At 47.4% G+C, this 27,362-nt stretch overlaps 1 protein-coding gene across 1 annotated transcript in view; it reads left to right on the top strand.

The window, feature by feature from the left end:
- The window catches only part of PRKRIP1 (PRKR interacting protein 1), a 78,359-nt gene that overhangs the window by 36,481 nt on the left and 14,516 nt on the right, over nucleotides 1–27,362 (top strand). Inside the window, exon 6 of the mRNA XM_069226704.1 lies at nucleotides 6,902–6,969. Within this exon, the coding sequence (XP_069082805.1) occupies nucleotides 6,902–6,969 (68 nt within the window). The remainder of the gene's footprint in view (nucleotides 1–6,901; nucleotides 6,970–27,362) is intronic.

Below are 27,362 nucleotides of genomic sequence, written 5' to 3'. Positions count from 1 at the left end.
CCTTATAGAATGAAGTTGTTTTCGAGTCGTTGGCCCTGCCAGTGTAAAGTCTTATAAAAACTCATTCCACTATTCACAAAGAGCTTCTCATGACACTCAGGTTTGTGCATTTCCTTTTAGAAGAGGGTTCTTGCTATGATAGTTATCAGGTAAGATCTAGGAGAGAATATTATTGCAAGAAACCAATGCGATAGCACTTCAGCAGGAGGGTTAAACTGGATTAATGTCCCCACAGATAGCTCAGTTTTACGTATTCTGGGATCCTCTAGAACACTGAGCAACCTTCTTGGTGTTTGGTTCTTGCTGAGGCAATTTTAAGGTCTGTGGTCAGTGAATTGACATCAACCTCCAAGCTGGTCACAATATTCTCTTGAGCGCTAATATGGTAAGTCCAGCTTAAATATTAATGCATTCACCTTTTCGTTTTGGATGTGTTGGCATCTCTCATTTCCTTTAGCACACGTTCCTGCAGCTGACAGTACCTGCCTCTCAACAGCCACGCTGTACTTTGTGGCTCAAGGATGGGGGAGGAGTGGGGTCCTGCATAGACGCTATGAAATCATAAATCTTGTGATTTTTTTCCCCTGACACTTAATGTTACCAGGTTTCCCTACCTATATAAATTGTTAATGTGATATTTTTTCAGAAGAAAAAGCTCAACTCTCAGTTGGGAATACAGGAACTTAGCTAAGCACAAACTCTCAGCAATGACCATCATATGACCATTTTGTCATGATGTTTTATTAGGAAATCAAGCTGAAGATGGAGACCATATGCAGTTTGTGGTATCATAGCACCAAGAGAAATGGGAAGACTAGATGTGCTAAGTGGCTTTTGTCGCTAAGGACCTTTGAGATGTTTGAACGAGAGCTAGTCTGTAAGAACGTTATATTAAGGGGTGTGACAAAGTGTCTAAACTTCAGTGTATCACGAGGAGCTATCATTCAGAAAATAATGTGTCTTGTTATTAAGCGAGCATCATATTTTGATGCAAAATAAACAGAAATGTTTCTTTTCATGACATGGTGCGTGGTTTCTGGCTCTCTTTACGTTAACCCCCCATATGCAAATTTCAATTTGGAAGCAATGTATATATGTGCCACCAGCTATAACCATAACTGGGGATTAATGTTCCAATAAACAGCGGAGATCTGAACAAACGTTATTAAAGGTGGTGTGAGAGTATGACTGCATTACAGTTGAATTGAATTGGAAGAAGCAGCATACACTTTACTGCTACCTTTTACGCCGCAACCACAGTGCCATTGGCACAGTAAGCCCCTTCACAGTTTGGTATAAAGTCTGGTGCTACTTTTTATATGTAGCTGTAGAGGAGAATCATCATTTCATTAGAACCCTGAACTATGGGTTTTCCATTTTGTCTTGTATCTGTCAGCAGCTAATATACACACACATGATATCAGAACATTAGAACATGATGCAGTGTTAACGTGCTACTCCTGCCAGTTACTTATTAGCATAGCGTGCATTCAGCAACGTCAAACATCCCTAAAAGACATTGTGACACCATGTTCTGCCTCCTTGACCTCTTTTGTAAAAAGTTGAATGTCAATAATCTATAGCCTTCAAATTGTAGGAAAAAACGGTGTTTTGTTGTTGTACCAAATATGTGGCTTATCAACATAGTGGCATTGGCAGAAAACGACGTAAACAATTATCTCTCAGTTTCTGGCTAGGTAAATCATGTTAATAGTAACTTAAATTTCATAAACACTGTATTTCCAGGTGGATTCAAAGCGTGTACTTTCTACGTAAACTGTAAACTCAAAAGGTGCACTCCCACTTACGCACACAAAGTCAGCTAATAAAATGCAGCAAGAACAGATCTGTGCCAGTTAACAGTCCTAAAAAACCTTTCCCATCATTTAAAGCAAAGAGATAGAAATGAATACTGTTAGAAATACCCAGTTAATTTTTACCTTCTCAAAGTTGAGCCAAGAGTCCAGTTCATGCAGAAGACGTTTGCCGGGAGCAAGGAAAGTGTTGCTGGTGGTGGTCCGTGGGCACAAAGAGTCAGCCAGGCATCGCTGATGGGCAGACTAGAGCCTCGCGGTCACAAGCAGCAATGCTTGCTGTGCAAAGAGATGAATTTGTAGCGTCTCATGCTGCTTTTTAATGCTAGTGGCACAGTTCTGGAGCAAGCGGGCCTGTTTTTACTAATAAAGAGCCCAAAAGGTTGATTTCAGGAGCCACAAAACCACTTTTAAGGGCCCAGGACTGGAGGGGCACCTCTTGGAGGTCAGGAGCTGGTTGAAGACTGGTCCAGGAGCTGTGGCAGGTGTGTTGGAAGTCTTTTGTGTCACTGAGACTTCAGAAAAACAGGCGGCAAGCCCTTGGAGTCACTTTGGTTCTGGGGAGATGCAGGTCCAGACCTTCCCACTCCCAGGCAGGAGGGCAACAGGTCAGCTCAGCAAAGTAGGAGTCCGGCAGAGTGGCAGTCCTTGTAGCAGCAGAGCGGTCCTCCTTCCTGGCAGAGTATCCACAGTTCCAGAAGTGTACAGAGTTGGTGGTGTCAGAGGTCCAATACCTATACCCAGTGGTGTCTTTGAAGTGGGGGAGACGTCAAAGAATGGTCTATGAAGTGCAAAGGGAGATCCTCTCTTCCTACTCTGGCTCCAGACTCAGCACAGGGGGTGTATGCAGCGCTTTGTGTGTGACAGGACATTGTCCTTTCACGTGTCTCAGACCCTCCTTTCCATCCTGTCCAGGATGACCCATCAGGATGTTGTTGACCCATCAGCCACACCTAAGCTCCCTTTGTATGTGGCTGTCTAGAGAGAATGCACAAACCCATCTGTCATGTATATTGGAGACAGGCAGTAGGCAACAAATGGCTAACTTAAGAAGAGGTTTGTCTTGCCATGTCAGCACAGCAGTGTGAAACTGCACACACAGGCTCTGCAATGACAGGCCTGAGACATGGTTAGAGAACTACATAAGTTGGTGGCACAATCAGTGCTGCAGGCCCACAAGCAGCATTTAATTTACAGGCCCTGGGCATGGGTATTGCACTTAACTAGGGACGTATAAGTACATTAAATATGCCAATTGGGGTTAAGCCAATGGTACCATGATTTAGGGAAGAGAGCACAAGCACTTTAGCGCTGGTTAGCAGTGGTAAAGTGCACCGAGTCCTAAAACCAGCACAAAAAAGGTCAGAAAATGGAGGGGAAGACCACCCTAAGGCTTTCAGGTCTAACAGATACCAGTACTCGAGAAGCCGTAAGAGTGTCCAGAGATATTTTCACATGACACACTATTTAAGAATCCTAAACTGCTCAATCCCTAGAAACATCTGGTGTTGAAATTCTCTGACTGGAAAATAAATTGTTGCCAAAACGCTTGAGACTGTAGAAGCAGTACATGTAAATTGCTATGTAGATGTTTCAAAACTGACAGAAGAGTGGAATTAGAAAAGGATGTTCTTTGAACATTTGTAGCTGAGATAGCTACTGGACTGAAATGGTCAAAGAGAAAGCACTGGAAACAACATTGTAGTTTGTCCATCCATTTGTTGAATCATTGAAAATGGGGAAATGCATCATCTGACATTTGTTCCATTCTCACTGCAGGCATCCACATCCAGCAGGTGTTAATTTAATTTGAAGGTTGAGCATGCATCCACTGGAAAACAGACCTACACGCACAGAGCAATGGCTCTACTGTCTTGCATAAGTTGCTCCGGGGTAATGGCCAGTCACTGGTAGCCATCAACTAATTGAAATTGATTAGTCACAACATAGTGACTGGAAGATAGTTTAACTCAAGAATGTTCCAAAAATAATATTAACAGCATGTTATTGTTATTATTTTATAGTTCATGATTTCAAAACGAAAATACAACATTAAGTGTCAACAATCCGAGGCAGCAGTAATGAGGTGTAAACTGGCACGTTAAGGCAGTTTCAGAATGTAACTTTTGAATGCCAGTGTTACTTTCTTCGCAAATTCCAGACTCAGAGACCCAGGAAAAGTTTACATATTCTGGGGAGGATTCAATTCTTGCTTTTCTGGGCTATAGCGCAACATCCAACAACAAAAAACAGTTCAGTAGTCAGTTTTCCTGATTGTGCCTACATTAGGTAGCTGGAGCATCCTTCGGTTGTGCTCTCCTGCACTGCATAGCCAGCATCTGATGATATTACATGATCAGTGCAATGCCAAATATTGACTATACGTTTGAGGCTTGAATATGTCCCATCTAGCAAACCGCTCCCATGCTCGCACTGATAGGCAAACATAGTTTGTGTAATAAAACATTTTTCTGAAATAAAGAACATTGTTTCTGTATAGCTAAATAATGTAAGAGATTGCACAAAATCACCTGAATTGAGGAGACAAGAATCCTATCGACTAAGCTATTTACAAAGCCATCCTGACCAACACTCCTGCCTACGTGGCTGGCAAGCTGACTCTCTCTGGTAGCTCTCTGCACACCCGCGCCAGCATACCATCAGGGTAGAGACGGGAGTAAAAAAAGGAAAACCAGGGTAAAAGGCTTTTCTTTTACCCTGTCCACTGCCTTTTGGCTAGGTTCAGGCTATACAAATAAACACATGTATACATATAGGTAAGAGGATGTTCTCAGAAGGAACGTATGTGACTGCTAAACTGATGTTCTCTCTCCCACATTGCCTGCATTTTGGATTGATAAGTTTAAGAGAAAAAATAATGAATACCTGAAAACCATGGTCATTCCAGGTTCTGTTTCAGAGTGAGGTGGATTTATTTCCAGATAATGAGCAGTGGAAAATCAGAAGCTAGACATCCTGAGTGTATCAGTACAATTGTGTGCTCTGAGGGATCAGAAGAATACCCTCTACGATCTATCATCTCCGCAATAGTCTTGTTTTTAGAGGAGGTACCAGCAGCGTTGGTAAAGATGGACTGGCAACAGGTGGTTTGAAAAAAACAGCAGTTTCCACTCAAGTAGGTGAACTGGAACTATGAAACGTTGGCAAGCCATACGTTTTCTATGTTAGTCTTAACCTAAAAATGAAAACTGGTCTGGCCAGCCACTCTTTTCCAGGAAGATAAAATGGGAAGGTTTTACCTCTTTGGTAATGTAAGCATTGTGTTAAGAAAAACTGCTCTTCTTTTAGACTATTTTTTGCTGGTGTAAAATGGCCATTTTGACTCCAGTTAAGTGTCAAAGCTCCTCTGAGGTCCCTGATCAGCTGTTTACGAAAGCGACCTCTGCCATTCCCATGGTCTCTAGAAACTTTTGTCTGTCTCTCTCTCTCTCTCTCATTGGATATCCTGACCAGTGAAACAGTCTTGTACAAAACATAACTTTGGCAAATGCTTCAACATAGCCCGATTTGTTATTAAACTAATCCCTGTGTCATGTAAAACTGCACTGGTGCTTTCCAGTGTTTTTTTTCTTTTTTGAACAGAGAAACAACTCTGGCCTTTTATGTTTGCACAAATCATTTTCGCTGCTGTTTCTTCTTTGAAATGAAAACGAGGTCAGTTCTTTGTGGCATCAACGGTATTGTTATCTGAAGGGATGTGAAGTTCATCATGATCAGCAAACTTTGAATGCGGATATGTCTGGAACACCTTTGCCCAGTTTCTGGCGCTAATTCCCCTTCTATCTTTAATCAAACCTCTAGATTAGTCAACCATTTTTTTAATTAAGTTGACCCTCTGTAAGGGCGAGTTCAGCTGACCAAAAGTGCTCCTCTCTTTGGAGAGTGTACCTTTAAACTTTAAGAGAAGCACCTGCTGTCCACAAATACTTAGAGTTGAAGAGGTGCCTTCTTTACAGGGTTTGGGAGATTATGTAAATTAATTGAAGTAATGCCTTCTTTACAGAGTTTGGGAGATTATGTAAATTAATTAAAGTAATGCCTTCTTTTCAGAGTTTGGGAGATTATGTAAGTTAATGAAAGTAATTATAATTTGCCCTAAAGCTCATAACGACAAAGGGAAAATACAATAAAAATATTTTGATGTAGCACTTTATACCACAGAAATTGTAATTTCTTAGTAGTGTAAATATAACGGCTGTCACTATAATCCAATATAATGGTGTTCAAGGAAAGAAAGCAAGAGTTAGTCCTGGGCATCTGTGAAATAGACAGAGCATGGGGTTTGCAGCCTTCTATGATACTTGTTTGATTGAGCGTTGGACTAATACGTTTTGATGAGGAAGGAATGTTTGCCGCATCTTTTTATTTCTGTTGTTCTGAACAGATGTGTCTGCAGGTGCTTGATTCGAATCATTGATAATTTTTATTCCCTTTCTTGACCTGAAAGAAAATGATCCTAAAATGATGCCAGTGCTCAATTGCAATGTTAGTTTTTAGAGAGGAATCCGTATCTCGGAAAAAATACTTTGTCCAAAGGACATAAGTAATTTCGTAACCACAATATTGCATGTAAGTCACAGTCATTTTCTGATGAGCCTCTTTGAAGATGATATACTTTTCTGTCAATATAGCTACATACAGACTACAGAATTTATTTGTTCTAAATATCATATCTGTTAGGAGGATTACAAGGAGATGTTGTCCACTGAGATGATTGCCTTCCACCCTGAATACTGGTTTCTACTCCTAGTTTTAGCACTTGAATAAACATCAATTTATTCTCTCGTAATGAAAATGTTTAAAATTGTGCAATTTTTTGTAAGGTGTGTTGTTAAAAACTGCTGTGCTCCCATGATATCCTTTTTATGTGGTTTAAAGCAGACTGCAAGCATACATTACTGTTCTAAGCGTTGCACTTCATGTTTGATGCTTTTGCTGTAATGCACTTGTTCTCAGTAAAGCTTAAGGATACATCTTGGACCAAGAGTAATCATTTCTAAATACAATGAATGTTTGGATTTTGAATCCGTTTCCGTTTTAATGTATACCTGTTCCTCCCTTAATAGCCAAAAGTTAAAAGAAAAGTTAAAAATGGCAAAACACATGAAACTGGAAAACCCGAAGAACAATGAAGGTAGGTGGAGTGACCTCTTTATTTCCTAATATTCTGTTTCTGCATGTATGAGTTTTGATAGGTCTCCTCAATAAGAGAGTCACCCTCAAAAACCAACAGGAGACAGAGTGGTATGCAACTACAAACACAAACAAGGTTCTCTCGTTGTGATTCTTTCAACTCCTTAACCCCTTCGCTGCCAGGCCTTTTCCCCCTCCTGTGCCAGGCCTTTTTTTGCCTATTTGGGGCAGTTCGCGCTTAGGCCCTCATAACTTTTTGTCCACATAAGCTAACCAAGCCAAATTTGCGTCCTTTTTTTCCAACATCCTAGGGATTCTAGAGGTACCCAGACTTTGTGGGTTCCCTTGAAGGAGGCCAAGAAATTGGCCAAAATACAGTGAAAATTTCGTTTTTTAAAAGAAAAATGGAAAAAGTGGCTGCAGAAGAAGGCTTGTGGATTTCCCCCTGAAAATGGCTTCAACAAAGGGTTTGTAGTGCTAAACTCAGCAGCTTCCTAGCTTTCAGGAACAGGCAGACTTGAATCAGAAAACCCAATTTTTCAACACAATTTTGGCATTTTACTGGGGCATACCCCATTTTTGCACTTTTTTGTGCTTTCAGCCTCCTTCCAGTCAGTGACAGGAATGGGCATGAAACCAATGCTAGATCCCAGAAACCTAACCATTTCTGAAAAGTAGAGAAAATTCTAAATTCAGCAAGGGGTCATTTGTGTAGATCCTACAAGGGTTTCCTACAGAAAATAACAGCTGAAAGAGAAAAATATTGAAATTGAGGTGAAAAAAACATCAATTTTTCTCTACGTTTTACTCTGTAACTTTTCCCTGCAATGTCAGATTATGGAAAGCAATATACCGTTACGTCTGGTGGACTCCTCTGGTTGCGGGGATATATAGGGCTTGTAGGTTCATCAAGAACCCGAGGAACCCAGAGCCAATAAATGAGCTGCACCCTGCAGTGCGTTTTCATTCTATACCGGGTATACAGCAATTCATTTGCTGAAATATAAAGAGTAAAAAATTGCTATCAAGAAAACCTTTGCATTTCCAAAAAGGGCACAAGATAAGGTGCTGAGGAGCAGTGGTTATTTGCACATCTCTGAATTCCGGGGTGACCATACAAGCATGTGAATTATAGGGAATTTCTCAAATAGATGTCTTTTTTACACACTCTCCTATATTTGGAAGGAAAAAATGTAGAAAAAGACAAGGGGCAATAGCACTTGTTTTGCTAATCGATGTTCCCCCAAGTCTACCGATAAAAATGATACCTCACTTGTGTGGGTAGGCCTAGCGCCGGCGACAGGAAACACCCCAAAGCGCGACGTGGACACATCCTAAATTTTGGAAAAAAACGGAGGTGTTTTTTGCGAAGTGCCTACCTGTAGATTTTGGCCTCTAGCTCAGCCGGCACCTAGGGAAACCTACCAAACCTGTGCATTTCTGAAAACTAGAGACCTAGGGGAATCCAAGGAGGGGTGACTTGCGGGGCTCGGACCAGGTTCTGTTACCCAGAATCCTTTGCAAACCTCAAAATTTGGCTAAAAAAACACATGTTCCTCACATTTCTGTGGCAGAAAGTTCTGGAATCTGAGAGGAGCTACAAATTTCCTTCCACCCAGCGTTCCCCCAAGTCTCCCGATAAAAATGATACCTCACTTGCGTGGGTAGGCCTAGCGCCGGCGACAGGAAACACCCCAAAGCGCAACGTGGACACATCCTAAATTTTGGAAAAAAACAGAGGTGTTTTTTGCGAAGTGCCTACCTGTAGATTTTGGCCTCTAGCTCAGCCGGCACCTAGGGAAACCTACCAAACCTGTGCATTTTTGAAAACTAGAGACCTAGGGGAATCCAAGGAGGGGTGACTTGCGGGGCTCGGACCAGGTTCTGTTACCCAGAATCCTTTGCAAACCTCAAAATTTGGCTAAAAAAACACATGTTCCTCACATTTCTGTGGCAGAAAGTTCTGGAATCTGAGAGGAGCTACAAATTTCCTTCCACCCAGCGTTCCCCCAAGTCTCCCGATAAAAATGATACCTCACTTGCGTGGGTAGGCCTAGCGCCGGCGACAGGAAACACCCCAAAGCGCAACGTGGACACATCCTAAATTTTGGAAAAAAACAGAGGTGTTTTTTGCGAAGTGCCTACCTGTAGATTTTGGCCTCTAGCTCAGCCGGCACCTAGGGAAACCTACCAAACCTATGCATTTCTGAAAACTAGAGACCTAGGGGAATCCAAGGAGGGGTGACTTGCGGGGCTCGGACCAGGTTCTGTTACCCAGAATCCTTTGCAAACCTCAAAATTTGGCTAAAAAAACACATGTTCCTCACATTTCTGTGGCAGAAAGTTCTGGAATCTGAGAGGAGCTACAAATTTCCTTCCACCCAGCGTTCCCCCAAGTCTCCCGATAAAAATGATACCTCACTTGCGTGGGTAGGCCTAGCGCCGGCGACAGGAAACACCCCAAAGCGCAACATGGACACATCCTAAATTTTGGAAAAAAACAGAGGTGTTTTTTGCGAAGTGCCTACCTGTAGATTTTGGCCTCTAGCTCAGCCGGCACCTAGGGAAACCTACCAAACCTGTGCATTTCTGAAAACTAGAGACCTAGGGGAATCCAAGGAGGGGTGACTTGCGGGGCTCGGACCAGGTTCTGTTACCCAGAATCCTTTGCAAACCTCAAAATTTGGCTAAAAAAACACATGTTCCTCACATTTCTGTGGCAGAAAGTTCTGGAATCTGAGAGGAGCTACAAATTTCCTTCCACCCAGCGTTCCCCCAAGTCTCCCGATAAAAATGATACCTCACTTGCGTGGGTAGGCCTAGCGCCGGCGACAGGAAACACCCCAAAGCGCAACATGGACACATCCTAAATTTTGGAAAAAAACAGAGGTGTTTTTTGCGAAGTGCCTACCTGTAGATTTTGGCCTCTAGCTCAGCCGGCACCTAGGGAAACCTACCAAACCTGTGCATTTCTGAAAACTAGAGACCTAGGGGAATCCAAGGAGGGGTGACTTGCGGGGCTCGGACCAGGTTCTGTTACCCAGAATCCTTTGCAAACCTCAAAATTTGGCTAAAAAAACACATGTTCCTCACATTTCTGTGGCAGAAAGTTCTGGAATCTGAGAGGAGCTACAAATTTCCTTCCACCCAGCCTTCCCCCAAGTCTCCCGATAAAAATGATACCTCACTTGCGTGGGTAGGCCTAGCGCCGGCGACAGGAAACACCCCAAAGCGCAACGTGGACACATCCTAAATTTTGGAAAAAAACAGAGGTGTTTTTTGCGAAGTGCCTACCTGTAGATTTTGGCCTCTAGCTCAGCCGGCACCTAGGGAAACCTACCAAACCTGTGCATTTCTGAAAACTAGAGACCTAGGGGAATCCAAGGAGGGGTGACTTGCAGGGCTCGGACCAGGTTCTGTGACCCAGAATCCTTTGCAAACCTCAAAATTTGGCTAAAAAAACACATGTTCCTCACATTTCTGTGGCAGAAAGTTCTGGAATCTGAGAGGAGCTACAAATTTCCTTCCACCCAGCGTTCCCCCAAGTCTCCCGATAAAAATGATACCTCACTTGCGTGGGTAGGCCTAGCGCCTGCGACAGGAAACACCCCAAAGCGCAACGTGGACACATCCAAAATTTTGGGAGAAAACAGTGCCTACCTGTGGATTTTGGCCTGTAGCTCACCCGGCGCCTAGGGAAACCTACCAAACCTGTGCATTTCTGAAAACTAGAGACCTAGGGGAATCCAAGGAGGGGTGACTTGTGTGGCTCGGACCAGGTTCTGTTACCCAGAATCCTTTGCAAACCTCAAAATTTGGCTAAAAAAACACATGTTCCTCACATTTCTGTGGCAGAAAGTTCTGGAATCTGATAGGAGCCACAAATTTCCTTCCACCCAGCGTTCCCCCAAGTCTCCCGATAAAAATGATACCTCACTTGTGTGGGTGGGCCAGGTGCCTGCAACAGAATAAGGCCCAAAACCTGAAGGGATAGAAGGGATAGCACAGCAAGTTTATAAGGGCATATTCTTTTATACATCTTTAGACGGACTCTGCTTTGGGGACCCATATAAGTGAGGTGTCATTTTACTTGGAGACTGAGGGGAAAACTGGGGAGTAGGAATTTTGTGCTGGAGCGGTGATCCTACTAAGAAAAATCAGGAAAATATGCTTTTTTATGCAAATTTTGAGGTTTACAGAGGAGTCTGGGTAAGAAAATGTTGGGGGAGCCACACAAGCCACACCTCCCTAGACTCCTTGGGGTGCCTATTTTTAAAAAGTTTCTGGGTTTTGTAGGTTTCCCTACATGACGGCCGCACCCAGGACCAAAAACATAGGTGGGCCCTCCCCCCCCCAAACACAGGTATTTTTGGAATATATCACTTTGATGTGTGCACATACGTCCGTGATGTGCCAAACACTAAAATTGTGAAAAGAAACACACTTAGGTTATGTGAAGAAGACCCCTCACCCACCAACCAAGTTGGTGGCATGCTTCATCATCGGGGTCCCACCCGAGGCACCTAGCGTGTCTCAAGTGTGCTGCGACGCCTGATTACAGCGGAGCAGGTTTTGTCATTTGTACCACACATACTGGTTGGATTTGGCACGAGGGTGAGTGATGGTTCAGTAGATCAAATTTTATTAACAAGAGATTTCACAAAAGTGAAATGCACTGGTAATAACTGAAAGGCCAAAAAACTGAACAAATGACTCACAGCTCGTGAGCTGTAAAGCCACGACAAGGCACCAACCGCTTTACAGTCCATTCACACACCTTTCATACATGACATGCACTAGACCATTCACGCCGCCAGCCACGGGCCCAGCACATTACAAGACTCGCATCCACAGACAGCGCCAGTCAAGGGCCCATCACTTTCATACGCCCACATGCCTGATACAGCAATCACACCAGCTGATGAGTGTGTGGACTGGCGTTTGGCCGGCACTGCCAGCCAAGCGCCACACCACCAGCCAAGCGCCACCCCACCCACACCACCAGCCAAGCGCCACCCCACCCACACCGCCAGCCCAGCGCCACCCCACACACACCGCCAGCCAAGCGCCACCCCACACACACCGCCAGCCAAGCGCCACCACACCCACGCCGCCAGCCAAGCGCCACTCTACACATGCCATCCCCCTTTTTTTGTTTTTAAACAACAAAGAAACCACTAATCATAAATTAGTACAAAACTACAAACACAAAAGCTCTAACTGAATACATGACTAATGCCAACCGTGAAACCGAACATATAAAAATATAAAACACCAGTTTACGCTCACGGAATTTCCCAATAATTCTTCTGTGTGTGGTAGCTCCTGAAACAGCCACCCACACACAGCCCAGGCTTTGAAGGACAATCAGGGCAGTACATCCTAGTCTCCTTCCTGATACCTCTTCGAGCACAGACTCTACATCTCTTAGCAGGAAAGTTTTTTTTGGCCGTGGGAGGAATATGCTCAGCAAAGTGACCATCTTTCAATCTAGCCACATCCTCCACCACTGCTTCTCTAGGAACTCTTGCCTGTTCCAGCACAACAAGGCTAGCTATGATAGACTCCTGAAATTTCACAAATGTCATCCTTGACTCTGGAGAACTATCCTTAAACACACCAAAAGCATTAAAAGTTGCCAAGTGGAACAAGTGAAGCGCTAATTTCTTATACCACACATAAGACTTACGAGCAGCAGTGTAAGGTTCTAACCTCTGATCTACTCTATCAACACCACCCATGTGCTTATTATAGTCTAAGATGCACACAGGTTTGCGCACTTCGGCAACCTGACCCCAAACAGCCACAGGTGAAGTACTCTCATCATGGATGGTGCTTAGCATGTATACATCCCTCTTGTCTACAAATTTCAGAGCTAGCAGCTCATCATTCCGCAAGGCACTGCACTGTCCCTTCTCAAGTTTTTTACAGACAAGCTCTTTTGGATAGCCTTTCCGATTAGAGCGGATTGTGCCACAAGCAACAGTGTCCTCTCTGAACAACTCCTTGAACAATATAAATGGTGACCTTTGTTAAACAGTCGTCTACCAAGTTCCCACACAATTTTCTCACTAACTCCAAAAGTGGGAGGACAACCAGGGGGGTCAATATTGGAATCCCTACCAGTGTAGACCCGGAAATTATAAACATATCCTGTACTACTTTCTGACAGCATATACAATTTAATTCCATACCGTGCCCTCTTGCTAGGAATGTACTGCCTAAAAACCAAACGACCCTTGAACAGGACCAAAGACTCATCTACAGATATTTCTTTCCCTGGAACATAGATCTCTGAAAACCGATCTACCAAATGATCAAGGACAGGTCTAATCTTAAAAAGACGGTCAGAATCAGGATGATCTCGTGGCAAGGCTAAAGCATTATCTACAAAATGCAACATCCGAAGAAGAAGCTCATACCGGTTACGACTCATGATGGCAGGAAATATAGCAGTTGCCATCAAGGGACTAGTAGACCAATATGAAGACAGCGACGGCTTCCTTATCAGCCCCATCAAAAAAGTTAAACCCAAGAACTTTTTCAACTCTTCCAGATTTGTGGGAATCCACCGGCTAGCTCTAGAGTGTGGCCTAAGTCTGGCAGCGTTGTCCCTCAAAAACTGCTCTGCATACAAATTAGTCTGCTCAACAATCTCTTCCAAAAATATATCGTCCATAAACAACTCAAAAAAGTTGACGGGCAAAAAGTTTTCCGTATTAACTCGACACCCTGGAAAACCAGTAAACGCAGGCAACTGTGGCTGCTCCATGTTTGGTGCAACCCATGCGTCAGGTCTTCCAATGGGAAGCCTTTCAGCCGCTGGCTCCTGCACCATTGGCACATCACTGTCCTCCTCTAAAACAGGCCCTTCATCAGCACTGAGAGTGGCTTCATCATCAGATGATTAATCTCTGACAGAAAATTCACTTCTAGAATCCTGCACTTCCTCCTCTGCCTCAGATGCAGAGTCAGTCTCATATTCATGGTCCGAAGATGACTCAAAAAGCACACTAACAACCTGCTGAGCGGTCATCCTACGGCTGGCCATGATCCTTCCTACAAAAATTAACTGGACAAATACACCACCAACAACCAGCACTGTGTAAGATAAGTAACAAAGTATAGGTTTATCACTAAGAATTATAAACTCAAAAACTATACTGCTCACTTGCCTGAAAAAGCTTGACTCACCAGCAACTACTCTGCACAGCCACAGCAATCACCAACGATATCCCACTAAAAAGAGAAAAAAAAAAGCAAATTAGACATAAGACAACACAATAATCATTGTGCATAACTCTAAGGACAATTTCACACACAATCCTGCATTCAGTACACCACCTACAAACATGTCATTCATGCATTGCAACAATACTCACTTGGAGTAAATTTATTTACTTACCTAAAACATGCAACTACGCAAACCGCAGGACAACTACTGCCAAAACTGCAACAAGCCACAGCAAAGTCAGCAAAAGCTTTGAACTAAAACAAAAAGGAGAAAAACTGTTATTATCATAAAAGCAAATACTTCGCCAGTTGACAAACACTCCGCCACTAACCATTTTTTCATTTTCCCTTGTGTCTAGTCTTCTCTGCTTGGGGGAAGATGGGCCTAAAAAAAAATAGGCCAATCTACCCCCAAGGGGAGGGGGCAGAAATCGCCCAGATTACATTGCACCCTTTGGGGGGGGGCGACCCTTGCCCAAGGGGCCACACCCCCACACAAAGCACACACACACACATAGTATCCCTGGCGCTATGGGGATTCTGCCCCCCTTGGCCTAAAAAATAGGCATATCTGCCCCCAAGGGGGGCAGAACTGCCCAAAAATACATGTGGGCCCCTGGGGGCGACCCTTGCCCAAGGGGCCGCCCCCCAACACAAAAAATAAAAACCAACAATAAAATCCCTGGTGTCTAGTGGCTTTCTGCCCTCCTTGGGGGCAGAAACGACGATAAATACATTGCGCCCCCGGGGGGAGCGACCCTTGCCCAAGGGGCCACCCCCCAACACAAAGCACACATACAAACATATCTTTCTGGCGCTATTGGGATTCTGCCCCCCTTGGGGGCAGAAAGGCCTAAAAAAAAATAGGCCTCTCTGCCCCCAAGGGGGGCAGAACTGCCCAAAAATACATGTGGGCCCATGGGGGCGACCCTTGCCCAAGGGGCCACCCCCCAACACAAAAAATAAAAATCAACAATAAAATCCCTGGTGTCTAGTGGCTTTCTGCCCCCCTTGGGGGCAGATCGGCCTAAAAATAGGGCCAATCTGCCCCCAAGGGGGGCAGAAACGACAATAAATACATTGCGCCCCTGGGGGGAGCGACCCTTGCCCAAGAGGCCACCCCCCAACACAAAGCACACATACATACATACTATTTCTGGCGCTGTTGGGATTCTGCCCCCCTTGGGGGCAGAAAGGCCTAAAAAAAATAGGCCTCTCTGCCCCCAAGGGGGGCAGAACTGCCCAAAAATACATGAGGGCCCCTGGGGGCGACCCTTGCCCAAGGGGCCGCCCCCCAAAACAAAAAATACAAATCAACAATAAAATCCCTGGTGTCTAGTGGCTTTCTGCCCCCCTTGGGGGCAGATCGGCCTAAAAATAGGGCCAATCTGCCCCCAGGGGGGGCAGAAACGACGTAAAATACATGTGCCCCCAAAGGGGAGCGACCCTTGCCCAAGGGGTCGCTCCCCCACACTAATATAACACACACATACTGAAATCCCTGGTGTCTAGTGGGCAGATGCGATCGGGCAGCAGGAATGCTCAAAGAGACATCGAGGGAAAGGAAAACCCTTTCCTTTCCCTCGATGCCTCTCTCAGAGCACCCGCACGAAGGTGAAAAACTCACCTTCTCCCTTAGACGCGCTGGAAGCAAATGGCTTCCAGCGCGTCTTTCCCCCTTTCCATGAAATCAGCGCGCGATCGCGCGCTGACGTCATGGGGGGGGGGGGGCGTGAAAGGGGAAGGGATTCCCCTTTCAGCCCTGGCCTGGGGGTGTTGGGGGGCGGCCCTCGGGGGAAGCGCTAGCGCTTCCCCCGACTGCCAGTCCCAGGACGTAATGGTTACGTCCATGGCGCCACACGGGTGCTGCCATGGACGTAACCATTACGTCCCTGGCGGGGAAGGGGTTAAGCCATACTTCCTGCTTACAACTCTAGGATTCGCAATCAATATGTACTTTATGTTTACTCATAGGTCAACATCACCAGAGGTACTAATTGTATGGATGTGACATGGAACACAAACAACCCTCCCAGTAAACAGCCCTGCAAAGGACACACACATCACCCACATTGCAACACAATGGAAGGACAATGAGTTGTACAATAGTTAGAAAGATAAATATACACACCTTACTATGCAAACAATACCTGCACAATAGGGATGAGGACAGCCGGAACACCCAAGGAAGGAGGCTGCATTGGGACACATATCACCTTGCAACTGCCCATAAAACAACAATTGCACTGGAACTGGCCGTTCACGGATCTCTGGGACAAACAATACTAAACCCAAATGACATGCCTATCTGCACTATGTGTAAGTGCAAGTCAACAAAGCACATACAACTCCAACTGCATGGGACATACCTCTTCATTAAGTAGCTGCAAGGTAAACACAGCTGAATGGACATATGCACAGTCACAAGCAAACAAAACTAGCACAATTGAACACACTCCATGTCTGCACAAATCAGACTCAAGCTGACACATATCAGCTGAATCCATATTGGGGGGCGTCTAACCCCATTCATGCTTACATTGGACAACACAAGATGAAATACTTACCATACCAAACAGTACACAATGCCGTGCCATCACCAATGCATTTACACCTATGTGTATGTGCCTGTGTATATATATGTATTTATGTACACACACACACACACACACGCACACACACACACACACACACACACACACACACACACACACACACACCCCCCCCCCCCCCCCCCCCCCCCCCTATATACCCATGTCTTGGGTAGCACTGCCCACAAAGTCAGATACTGCAAACAACAGCAAATGGATCAGCAAGCAGGCTGAAACGCACACATTTGTAGGCAGACAACACAAGTTACTCAGGAACAGCATAAAGGCAGAAAAGCAATTGCAGGACAAATGTATACCCAAGAAAAACAACTTTTTTTTTTAATTATAAATATGAAAAGGCCATTGGCCAGTCCATGTGTGTTGGAACAGTCACATCATGGTGCCGTCACTTATCTCCTATCTGCAAGGGAATCTCCACAGGAAGTAGCTTCAAATGGGCAGGCAGTCACCTCAGGGATCATCTTTGAGGGTTGGGGGGGTGGGGGGGGAAGGGATTTGGGAGGGGTCGTCTGCTTTTTGGGAGGGATGGTCTGCTTTTTGGGAGGGATGGACTTTTTATTGGGTGGGGAGAGGTATGGGTGTTTGAAGGAGGAGGCAGGGAAGCCCTTGGAAGTGGAAGGGAGGGGGTGGGAGGTGGGTGGGGGATCTCTTAGGGTTGGGACGGGGATGGAGGGCACAGGGGAAGGTCAAGGAAAAAAAAAAAAATTCTTAGGGACACTGTGATGGTCAGCAGAAGGGGATGGGGATTTGGCGGTCGAGGGAGTGGTTGTCTGCTGTGTTGATGTGGAAGTCGTGGGTGCATGCTTCTGGGAGGTAGGCTTGTGTTTGGTTGGTGTCTGGATGTTCGAGTGTGTTTGTGTGTCTTGGGGGTCTGGCCGGTGGAGATGCTGGGGGATGGAGTGGTGGATGTGTGTATGTCTGTTGGGGTGGTGACTGTGGGTATGCTGGATGTGGTGAATGTCTGTTGTCTGGGTGGTGTCTGCAGGAATGGTGCTTGTGTTGGAAGTCTGGGTGTCTGTTGGTGTGGTGTCTGCGAGTATGCTGGGTGTGGTGGGTGTGCCACTGACTGTAGAGGCGGTGCCTGTGGATATGCTTGATGTTGTGTGTGTAATGCTGGGGGTATCTGGGGAAGTGGTGACTCTTTTTGCATCTGTGGGTTTTGCTTGTGTGCCGGTATGTTTTGTGCTGCTTGTGTTTGTAGGTGCTGCTCTTGTGTGTTGAGGTGGATGCATGCGGATCGGTCTGTGTGCTTTGGGTAGGTAGGGGAGGGGGGGATTTGGATTGGGCAGAGGGAGCTGGAGGGGGTACGGAATGTGGGGTGGGTGACTCAGTGCCGGCAGTGAGGAGGCCAGAGCCTGAAGGGATCTCTTTAGGCCAGCCATTGCACCATGAATTTCTTTCATACTTTGCCGGTGCTGATGCTGCAAATACAATGAGAAATAGGGTCATCACATGTCCATAATCACACTTGAACAACAGTTCTGATTAGCAAGCATTACCATGCTATCAAGTAGGCCCCAGCAACAAATCCCACCTAAGTGGCCCATACATGTGCCATACCATATGCATGCATGCCATTTGAAGTGCTAACAGTTGCCCATAGGAAAATCTGGATATCAGACAACTACAATTGCATGGCTGAAGTTGTGCAATCACAATAACCATTCAACAAGGAGGAGACGCTGTCACCCTTAGAGCTTTGCCCCAGGGAGCAGACCTCCGTTACCAATGGTAGGCCAGTGCCAAATGCATTCACATAAGATCAGGCACACATATATTTGTCACATACGTAATGACCAAACAATAAGAAATGATGCTCCAAAATCCTGCCATGTTGCTGACAAACGTACAATAGCCTGGAGAAGGTGACCTGGAAATACTCATGTCACACTGGAAGCAGTTCCACTATGCACCCCTCACCAAGTGATAGTTGTCCCCATAGAGTCATGGAGGTAGTATTTTTTTTCAGAAATCTTTTTTATTGATTTTTCAAAAATTATAAACAGTTTCACTAGGCATTAAATTGTTGCATTTATATTAGCGCAGCTAATGCTTACATCAATAACACCTGTCATGATACTTCAGGCAGATTCTGCATACGTTACTTCATTTGCTACATCTGTAGACTGATCAGTAAGCGGTTCGCCTAAGATGATGATCCTCGTAGCAGCAGCAGATAAAATCCGCCCGAGTTTAGGCAGTAGTCATTTACATAGTAGAGAGACAACTCTGCAGATGTCTAACTGATCTGTTGACCAGTCAGCCTTTCTGCGAGCGAATTCTCCTTATCTTGACTTCGTGTGAACACGCAATATGCAATTTGAGATTCCGGAAGAACAACAAATGTAAATAACGAACATTTATTAACAATGGAGTGTACTGTTTTTCCCTCTTGCATGCTGATGATAGTGCGGTATCCCCGCATATGGAGAAAGATACTCTACTTGCCTGCCTGCGTTCGAATAGTGCCTAGTCGCAAAGTATTACCTACTGCCTAGCGAGCACCACACCTCTTACTAAGTTGCTTAAAACCAAAATGGAGTGCGCGGGGGCCATGTCGGGGAGCTGTATCCACCGTCTCCTACATCCAATACACTTCGAGTTGACCTGTGACTCTAATCCTCCCCTACCGCCAGGAGATTGTAGGTGTGCCATCATGGCATCCCAGCTGCCTGACAATGGGTACCAGCGTAGACCCAGCATGTCCTCTTTCCACAATGCCACCTCCTCAGCGCCCGCCCACGTCGAAAACGAGCGCCTCCAGGCCAGGAGACTCGGCGCCTCCGACGACCTCCAGTTACGTGTTATGAGTCTTTTCGCTGTTATGAATCCCAGATCTAGGAATCTTGTGGTCGCTCGGTGGTGGGGGCCCCTAGGGAATAAGCCCAGCACCCAACTTTCCCACTTAAGCTGTATGGTTCATTCAGTACATACTGACAAGACGTGTACCACAGCTGCCCAGTAGCCCCGCAGGGAGGGGCAGGACCACAGCATGTGTAAGAGCTCTGCATTCACACATTTACATCTAGGGCAGGCTGCATCAGAGAGGGGGAAGTATTTATTTATACGGGCTGGCGTGAGATATTCCCTTTGTATTCTGTAATATTGAATAAGTCTAAATCTGGAATTGCGGGGTATATAAGTGTGCCCGGCGATGGCAGATGTCCACTGCCTATCCGTGAGGGTTGTGGCTGAGTCTCCCTCCCAGGCTGTGCGCAGCGTTCTCTCGCACGGAGTGGAATCTGAGCGCCTCCGTGAACCACTTGACTAGATGTCTGCCCTGGCCCATCACCGGCATGTATTGTACGAGCAAGTGTGTCGGGGGAGCCGACGTTAAATCTCCCCATTCGTTTGATAAGGAGCGGAGCAGCGTAGAGTATAATAGAAACTGTCCATCAGGGAGGCCCAATTCAGCAACCAAAGAATCAAACTGAATCAGTTCTCCCTCCCTATATAGGTCGCCTAGGGTATGCAGATCTACATTGTGCCAAGCCCTCAACTCTGTCCCAGTTATTGCTCCCGAGGCTCAGGGGTGCCCAAGAGCGCAAGGGCCGGGGCAAACGGGATGGTCCCACCTGTGAGGCGCAAGGACCTACGGAAGCAGCTGTGGGCCACCCTGAGAGGTAGCTCCTCTGCCAGCGCCGAACACGCAAGCTGGTGGAACAAGCTCGTAACTCTCGACAAAGACCAGGGGCCCGCACCGGTGGCCATGTCCGAGAGATGGAGTCCCGCCAAACATCTAGACACCCATTGAAGCTGCAACGCTAAGTAGTAGTGTTCCAAGTTGTGAGCCGAAAGCCCACCCTGTTCTAGCGACAGATACAGTTTCCTAAGCGCCACTCTACAGCGCCCTTTGTTCCAAATAAACTCTCTCAGCTTAGGTTCCGGCTCCCTGAAGAAACTGGCTGGCACATAGTGTGGAAGGTTGGTAAAGTAATATAGCAATCGTGGCAGCACAATCATTTTCAAAAGGGCAATTCTGCCTGCCACTGACAATGGCAATGTCTGCCAGAAAGCAATCTGGGCTCTAATAGAGGATACCGCCCTTTTAAGGTTTCCATCGAACAGGTCCTCTCTACGATGATAGACTTGGATGCCTAGGTATCTGAACGTGTATGGCTGCCAGGGGACCACCACTCCAGAAAGATGCAGCCGCAGGTCTGGGAGGGTAGGATCAAAGGGAAACAGGCAGGATTTCGCCCAGTTTACTCGCAGCCCGGATAAAGAGGCAAATTGCTGCAGTATTGTCCCAACTTCCGAAGGGACCCGGGTAGTGTCACGAAAATACAATAAGAGATCGTCAGCATAAAGCGACACTGTATGGACACCATCTCTCAGTGGGATGCCCCAATGAGGGCCAGTGCCGCAGAACATCTCCACTAGAGGCTCCATAGCGAGAGAGAACAACAGTGGCAAAAGGGGACAGCCCTGCCTGGTACCCCTCCGCACCTCCACTGACTCCGAGATACCACCACTCGTTTTGACTCTTATTCGGGCGCTCGTATATAACAGTCTAATCTTGCGGAGAAAAAAGGGCCAATGCCAAAATGCCTCAGCACTCCGGAGAGGTATGGCCATTCTAACGAATCGAAGGCTTTCTCCAGATCCAAAACCAAACAGCCCGCTCTCGGCCACTCCTGCGTCGAGTAATGCATAACACAAAACAGCCGCTGAATATTGTGCGACGTGTCCCACGCAGTCACGAAGCCGTTCTGATCGGCGTGTACCAGGTCAGGCACCAACGGCACCACCCGCATCGCCAGTGTCTTGGCTAGTATTTTATAGTCCGTACTAAGCATCGCCAACTGAAGGTACGACTCAAGCTCCAGTGGATCCTTCCCCGGCTTAGGAAGTGACACCAGCAGCGCCTCGTTCTGTGATGCTGACAATGCGCCCCTCTGCACCTACTCCTCATACACTCGGAGAAGTGGGGCGCTAGTACCGCATCAAAGGTCTTGTAAAAGACCACGGGGTGGCTTTGTTAGCCCAGCGGGCGCGTTGGGCGTGAGTGCGCCTGCCCCTCGTGCCACCTGAGTCTTCTCTGTTTCTCTTCCATTGATTCTGCCCATTGACTCCAGCCAATCCCATGCCGCCTCTGGAGTGGCAAAAAAATGCGATTTACTATCTGCTATTATACGAAGCTTGGCCGAGAACAACAGGGAGTATTCAAGATTGAGTGTCCGGAGCTTCCGCTTTAGTGGCAGATAAGAGGCACGATCCTTTTGCACTGCCAGCGTGTAGTCAAGGAACAACATGACCTGGGCGTTCTCCACTCGGCGAGGCGAGGATGCTCTGACCGACCTTAAAATATTGTCTCTGTCCGCAAAGTGAAGCAGGTGTAGTATGAAGGGATGAGGACCGCTTCCCGGTGGGCGCGCCCTGGTTGGGATCCTATGCGCATGTTCCACCGAGAAAAAGGGAGACTATGTTCCCTCTGGCACCAACCCCCGGAGCCAGGTCTCAGCGTATGCGACAGCATCACGGCCCTCCACTCCCTCCGGCAGTCCAACCACGCAAATGTTATTCCTGCCGGTGCGACCCTCAGCATCCTCCGCCCGCCTTTCAAGCTCTGTTATGCGGGCCAGTACATCCCCCATTGTATTCTCCAGCCGAGCTGCAGTGGGTGTCAGCTCGTCCAGCCTCACCTCAAGTGCTCCTGCCTTGTCCGCCAGTTTGCGGTGATCCGCAGGTAACAGGGCGAGGTCGCTGGCCACCTTGTCAATCTTGCCTTCCAGGGACGTCCTGGCCCGCTCCAAAGAGGCGCCTATATGCTCCAATGCTGCCAATACAGCATCCAACTTCTGGTTGTCTTGGGACGCAGTCTCCTGCAAGGATTTTGCTCCAGCTCCGGTACCAGAGCGGAGGCGGCCTACCCCCGCCTTGGGCACCGCCTCCACACGCGCGTTCAATAAGGCAGTTCTACACGCTCCACATGGGTCAGCTCCAAGGACACCCATGCTGCTCCCAGCTCACCAGTCCATCACATGGGGGCAAATGGGCTGGATCCCGTAGAGAACGCAGCTCGGCCAGCCTCCTCAACAATGAACCCCTACAGGCCTAGTCGCAGGGTCCGCCCCCACACCTCACCTGACGTCTAGAGTCCGACACTTGTACCACGAACAACCAGGCTTTCCAAAGTGCGCTGTGTCCAATCATGCGACCACTCAGGGCCCCTCATGCAGCAATCCTCCGCTCCCCTCCCGCAGTGGGAAGCCGGGCCAGGCCCGCTTGCGTGCCCCACTAGGCCTCGATGGGGCAGCAGCACGAGCAGCCCGGCCCCAGTCACTCCCCTGTTCCCAGGTGATCCAGTTTCTCACTTTGCTCAGAGGGCCCCACCAGCAAGGCCTCGATTCTCCTCGGGGCTTCAGCAGAGTGTTGGATCAGGCTCTCTGCGTTGTCGCGCCCCCAGCCGCCGCAGTCCAAGGCCCAGCTCCTCCACCACGCGTGGTCACAGAAATCTCCAATGCGGCTCGACTGCCGCAATCTCAGCTGCGCCCGTAGGTGTCTCTTTAGGCCCCCTCCGCTCCGCGGGCCCTGCGCCACTCCAGCCCTTCGATGTGGCTCTGACGCGTCACCTCCAGCTCACCAGCCCGGGCTTTCGCGCCCGGCTGCGCAACTCCCGCCGAGGCACCAGACACACCCCCATGGCCCGAAACCGAAACTCCGGAGTGCCCGGGGAGGTAGGTGCCACGAGCCCTGAATCGTGCCGTCTTTTCCGGCCCGTGTGCCGCGTTTAACCGGATAATCCGGGAATTGAAACGCGGAGCGCTAGTGATTTGTGTCCGCTATCTTATATGGCTGGCCACGCCCCGTCATGGAGGTAGTATTAATGTTGCTTAAATAGGCCACACATGGCATTGAAATGGATACTGTAGACATCATGTGCAATATGTCAGGGAGAGATGTCCCCACAACACAATGAATCCGCAATCCTTAGGGTAATCACCACTAATGTCTGCCACCCTTTTCAATGACATACTCTGAGTGCATCAGTAGATGCCATTAGTCCATTGGATGTTGGGAGAGGCCCAGAGATTTACAAGTACTTGTTGAATGCCCTCAGCATGTTGCCAAGTTGGAAGCTCCATCATGGTCTCCATTATGGTCATGCAGACCCAGATGTCTGTCTGTGGATGAATGCTTGTACCCAAACATGTGATTCCAACATAACTGCAAGCCACTCCATGATGCTGGCCAACAGTCAGGTCACAAACCTTACCCATTACACATGTGCAGTGCACTTTTCCGCATGATGCAACATCAAGGGCATAGATTTTCACATTGTGGTTCAAAGCGCTAGTCTTACCTGTCATGTACCTCATTGCTACTCCAGTTGTAGATGCTAAATTATATGCTGTGATGCAGGAGGGAATGTGTCAGCCAATAAACAATGGTGACACACTGCTGCCTGTGGCACAACATGAAATGTACCCTGTAAAGAAATGGCTCCCTGTTGCAGTTACCCCCCACTTTTTGCCTGATACTGATGCTGACTTGACTGACAAGTGTGCTGGGACCCTGCTAACCAGGCCCCAGCACCAGTGTTCTTTCATCTAAAATGTACCATTGATTCCACAATTGGCACACCCTGGCCTCCAGATAAGTCCCTTGTAACTGGTACCTCTGGTACCAAGGGCCCTGATGCCAGGGAAGGTCTCTAAGGGCTGCAGCATGTATTATGCCACCCTGGAGACCCCTCACTGAGCACAGACACACTGCTTACCAGCTTGTGTGTGCTAGTGAGAACAAACTGAGTAAGTCGACATGGCACTCCCCTCAGGGTGCCATGCCAGCCTCTCACTGCCTATGCAGTATAGGTAAGACACCCCTCTAGCAGGCCTTACAGCCCTAAGGCAGAGTGCACTATACCATAGGTGAGGGCACCAGTGCATGAGCACTGTGCCCCTACAGTGTCTAAGCAAAAACTTAGACATTGTAAGTGCAGGGTAGCCATAAGAGTATATGGTCTGGGAGTCTGTCAAACACGAACTCCACAGCACCATAATGGCTACACTGAAAACTGGGAAGTTTGGTATCAAACTTCTCAGCACAATAAATGCACACTGATGCCAGTGTACATTTTATTGTAAAATACACCACAGAGGGCACCTTAGAGGTGCCCCCTGAAACTTAACCGACTATCTGTGTAGGCTGACTGGTTCCAGCAGCCTGCCACACTAGAGACATGTTGCTGGCCCCATAGGGAGAGTGCCGTTGTCACTCTGAGGCCAGTAACAAAGCCTGCACTGGGTGGAGATGCTAACACCTCCCCCAGGCAGGAGCTGTAACACCTGGCGGTGAGCCTCAAAGGCTCACCCCTTTGTCACAGCCCCGCAGGACACTCCAGCTAGTGGAGTTGCCCGCCCCCTCCGGCCCCGGCCCCCACTTTTGGCGGCAAGGCCGGAGAAAATAATGAGAATAACAAGGAGGAGTCACTGGCCAGTCAGGACAGCCCCTAAGGTGTCCTGAGCTGAGGTGACTCTAACTTTTAGAAATCCTCCATCTTGCAGATGGAGGATTCCCCCAATAGGATTAGGGATGTGACCCCCTCCCCTTGGGAGGAGGCACAAAAAGGGTGTACCCACCCTCAGGGCTAGTAGCCTTTGGCTACTAACCCCCCAGACCTAAACACGCCCTTAAATTTAGTATTTAAGGGCTTCCCTGAACCTAAAGATTTAGATTCCAGCAACTACAAGAAGAAGGACTGCCGAGCTGACAAACCCCTGCAGAGGAAGAACAGAAGACACCAACTGCCTTGGCCCCAGACTTCGCGGCCTGTCTCCTGCCTTCCAAAGAAACCTGCTCCAGCGACGCTTTCCAAGGGACCAGCGACCTCTGAATCCTCTGAGGACTGCCCTGCTTCGAAAAAGACAAGAAACTCCTGAGGACAGCGGCACTGCTCCAAAAGAACTGCAACTTTGTTACAAGGAGCAGATTTAAAGACCCCTGCAACTCCCCGCAAGAAGCGTGAGACTTGCAACACTGCACCCGGCGACCCCGACTCGACTGGTGGAGAACAACCAACTCAGGGAGGACCCTCCGGCGACTCTAGGACTGTGAGTAACCAAAGTTGTCCCCCCTGATCCCCCACAGCGACGCCTGCAGAGGGAATCCCCAGGCTCCCCCTGACCGCGCCTGTCTGAACTCCATTTCCCGACGGCTGGAAAAGACCCTGCACCCGCAGCCCCTAAAGAAACGGAACTTCTGTGCAGGAGTGACCCCCAGGAGGCCCTCTCCCTTGCCCAGGTGGTGGCTACCCCGAGGAGCCCCCCCCTTGCCTGCCTGCATCGCTGAAGAGACCCCTTGGTCTCCCATTGAAAACTGAAGGAAACCCGACGCGTGTTTGCACACTGCACCCGGCCGCCCCCGCGCTGCTGAGGGTGTACTTTCTGTGCTACTTTGTGTCCCCCCCGGTGCCCTACAAAACCCCCCTGGTCTGCCCTCCGAAGACGCGGGTACTTACCTGCTGGCAGACTGGAACCGGGGCACCCCCTTCTCTCCATTATAGCCTATGTGTTTTGGGCACCTCTTTGACCTTTGCACCTGACCGGCCCTGAGCTGCTGGTGTGATAACTTTGGGGTTGCTCTGAACCCCCAACGGTGGGCTACCTTGGACCAAAAACTGAGAACTGTAAGTGACTTACTTACCTGTGAAAACTAACAATAACTTACCTCCCCCAGGAACTGTGAAAATTGCACCGTGTCCACTTTTAAAACAACTTATTGTGTTTTATGACAAAAGTATTCATGCTAATGTAATGATTCAAAGTTCCTAGAATACTTACCTGCAATACCTTCCAATCAAGCTATTACATGTGAAATTTGAACCTGTGGTTCTTAAAATAAACTAAGAAAATATATTTTTCTATAACAAAACCTATTGGCTGGATTTGTCTCTGAGTGTGTGTACCTCATTTATTGTCTATGTGTATGTACAACAAATGCTTAACACTACTCCTTGGATAAGCCTACTGCTCGACCACACTACCACAAAATAGAGCATTAGTATTATCTCTTTTTACCACTATTTTACCTCTAAGGGGAACCCTTGGACTCTGTGCATGCTATTCCTTACTTTGAAATAGCACATACAGAGCCAACTTCCTACATACCCCCATTGTAAATGTCCTATTCCACACACAGTTAGCCATGCACGTATATGTGAGGGAATACATACATCATCCCATCAACATAGGTAAACCGTGCATGAAACAGAAGCTTACATCTGTTTTTCAAAAGAGAAAGGGACACATGATGACATGTAGCCACAAGGAATGATGGAAACAGTGTTGGTACATAAACCATGTCAATGGACACTCCCCACTTACCAAGGGAAAGTATTGATCTGTAGCTGACCCAAAGAACAATGTAGTCTCTGTCACATGAATGTTGGCCATCTTCACATTACAGACTGCAGTGAGGCACCAGCACCTGTCATACACTGAAGAGAAGTCGCCTCTGGGTGGCAGATGCCTGTATATTCATTTACCCAGACACATGGCTGAGGACAGAGATCTATCACTTACCTTTGGCCTGTAACATTAAGGAG

Source organism: Pleurodeles waltl, chromosome 3_2, assembly GCF_031143425.1.
Source record: "Pleurodeles waltl isolate 20211129_DDA chromosome 3_2, aPleWal1.hap1.20221129, whole genome shotgun sequence".
NCBI lineage: Eukaryota > Metazoa > Chordata > Amphibia > Caudata > Salamandridae > Pleurodeles > Pleurodeles waltl.
This window is presented reverse-complemented; position numbering and strand designations above follow the sequence as displayed.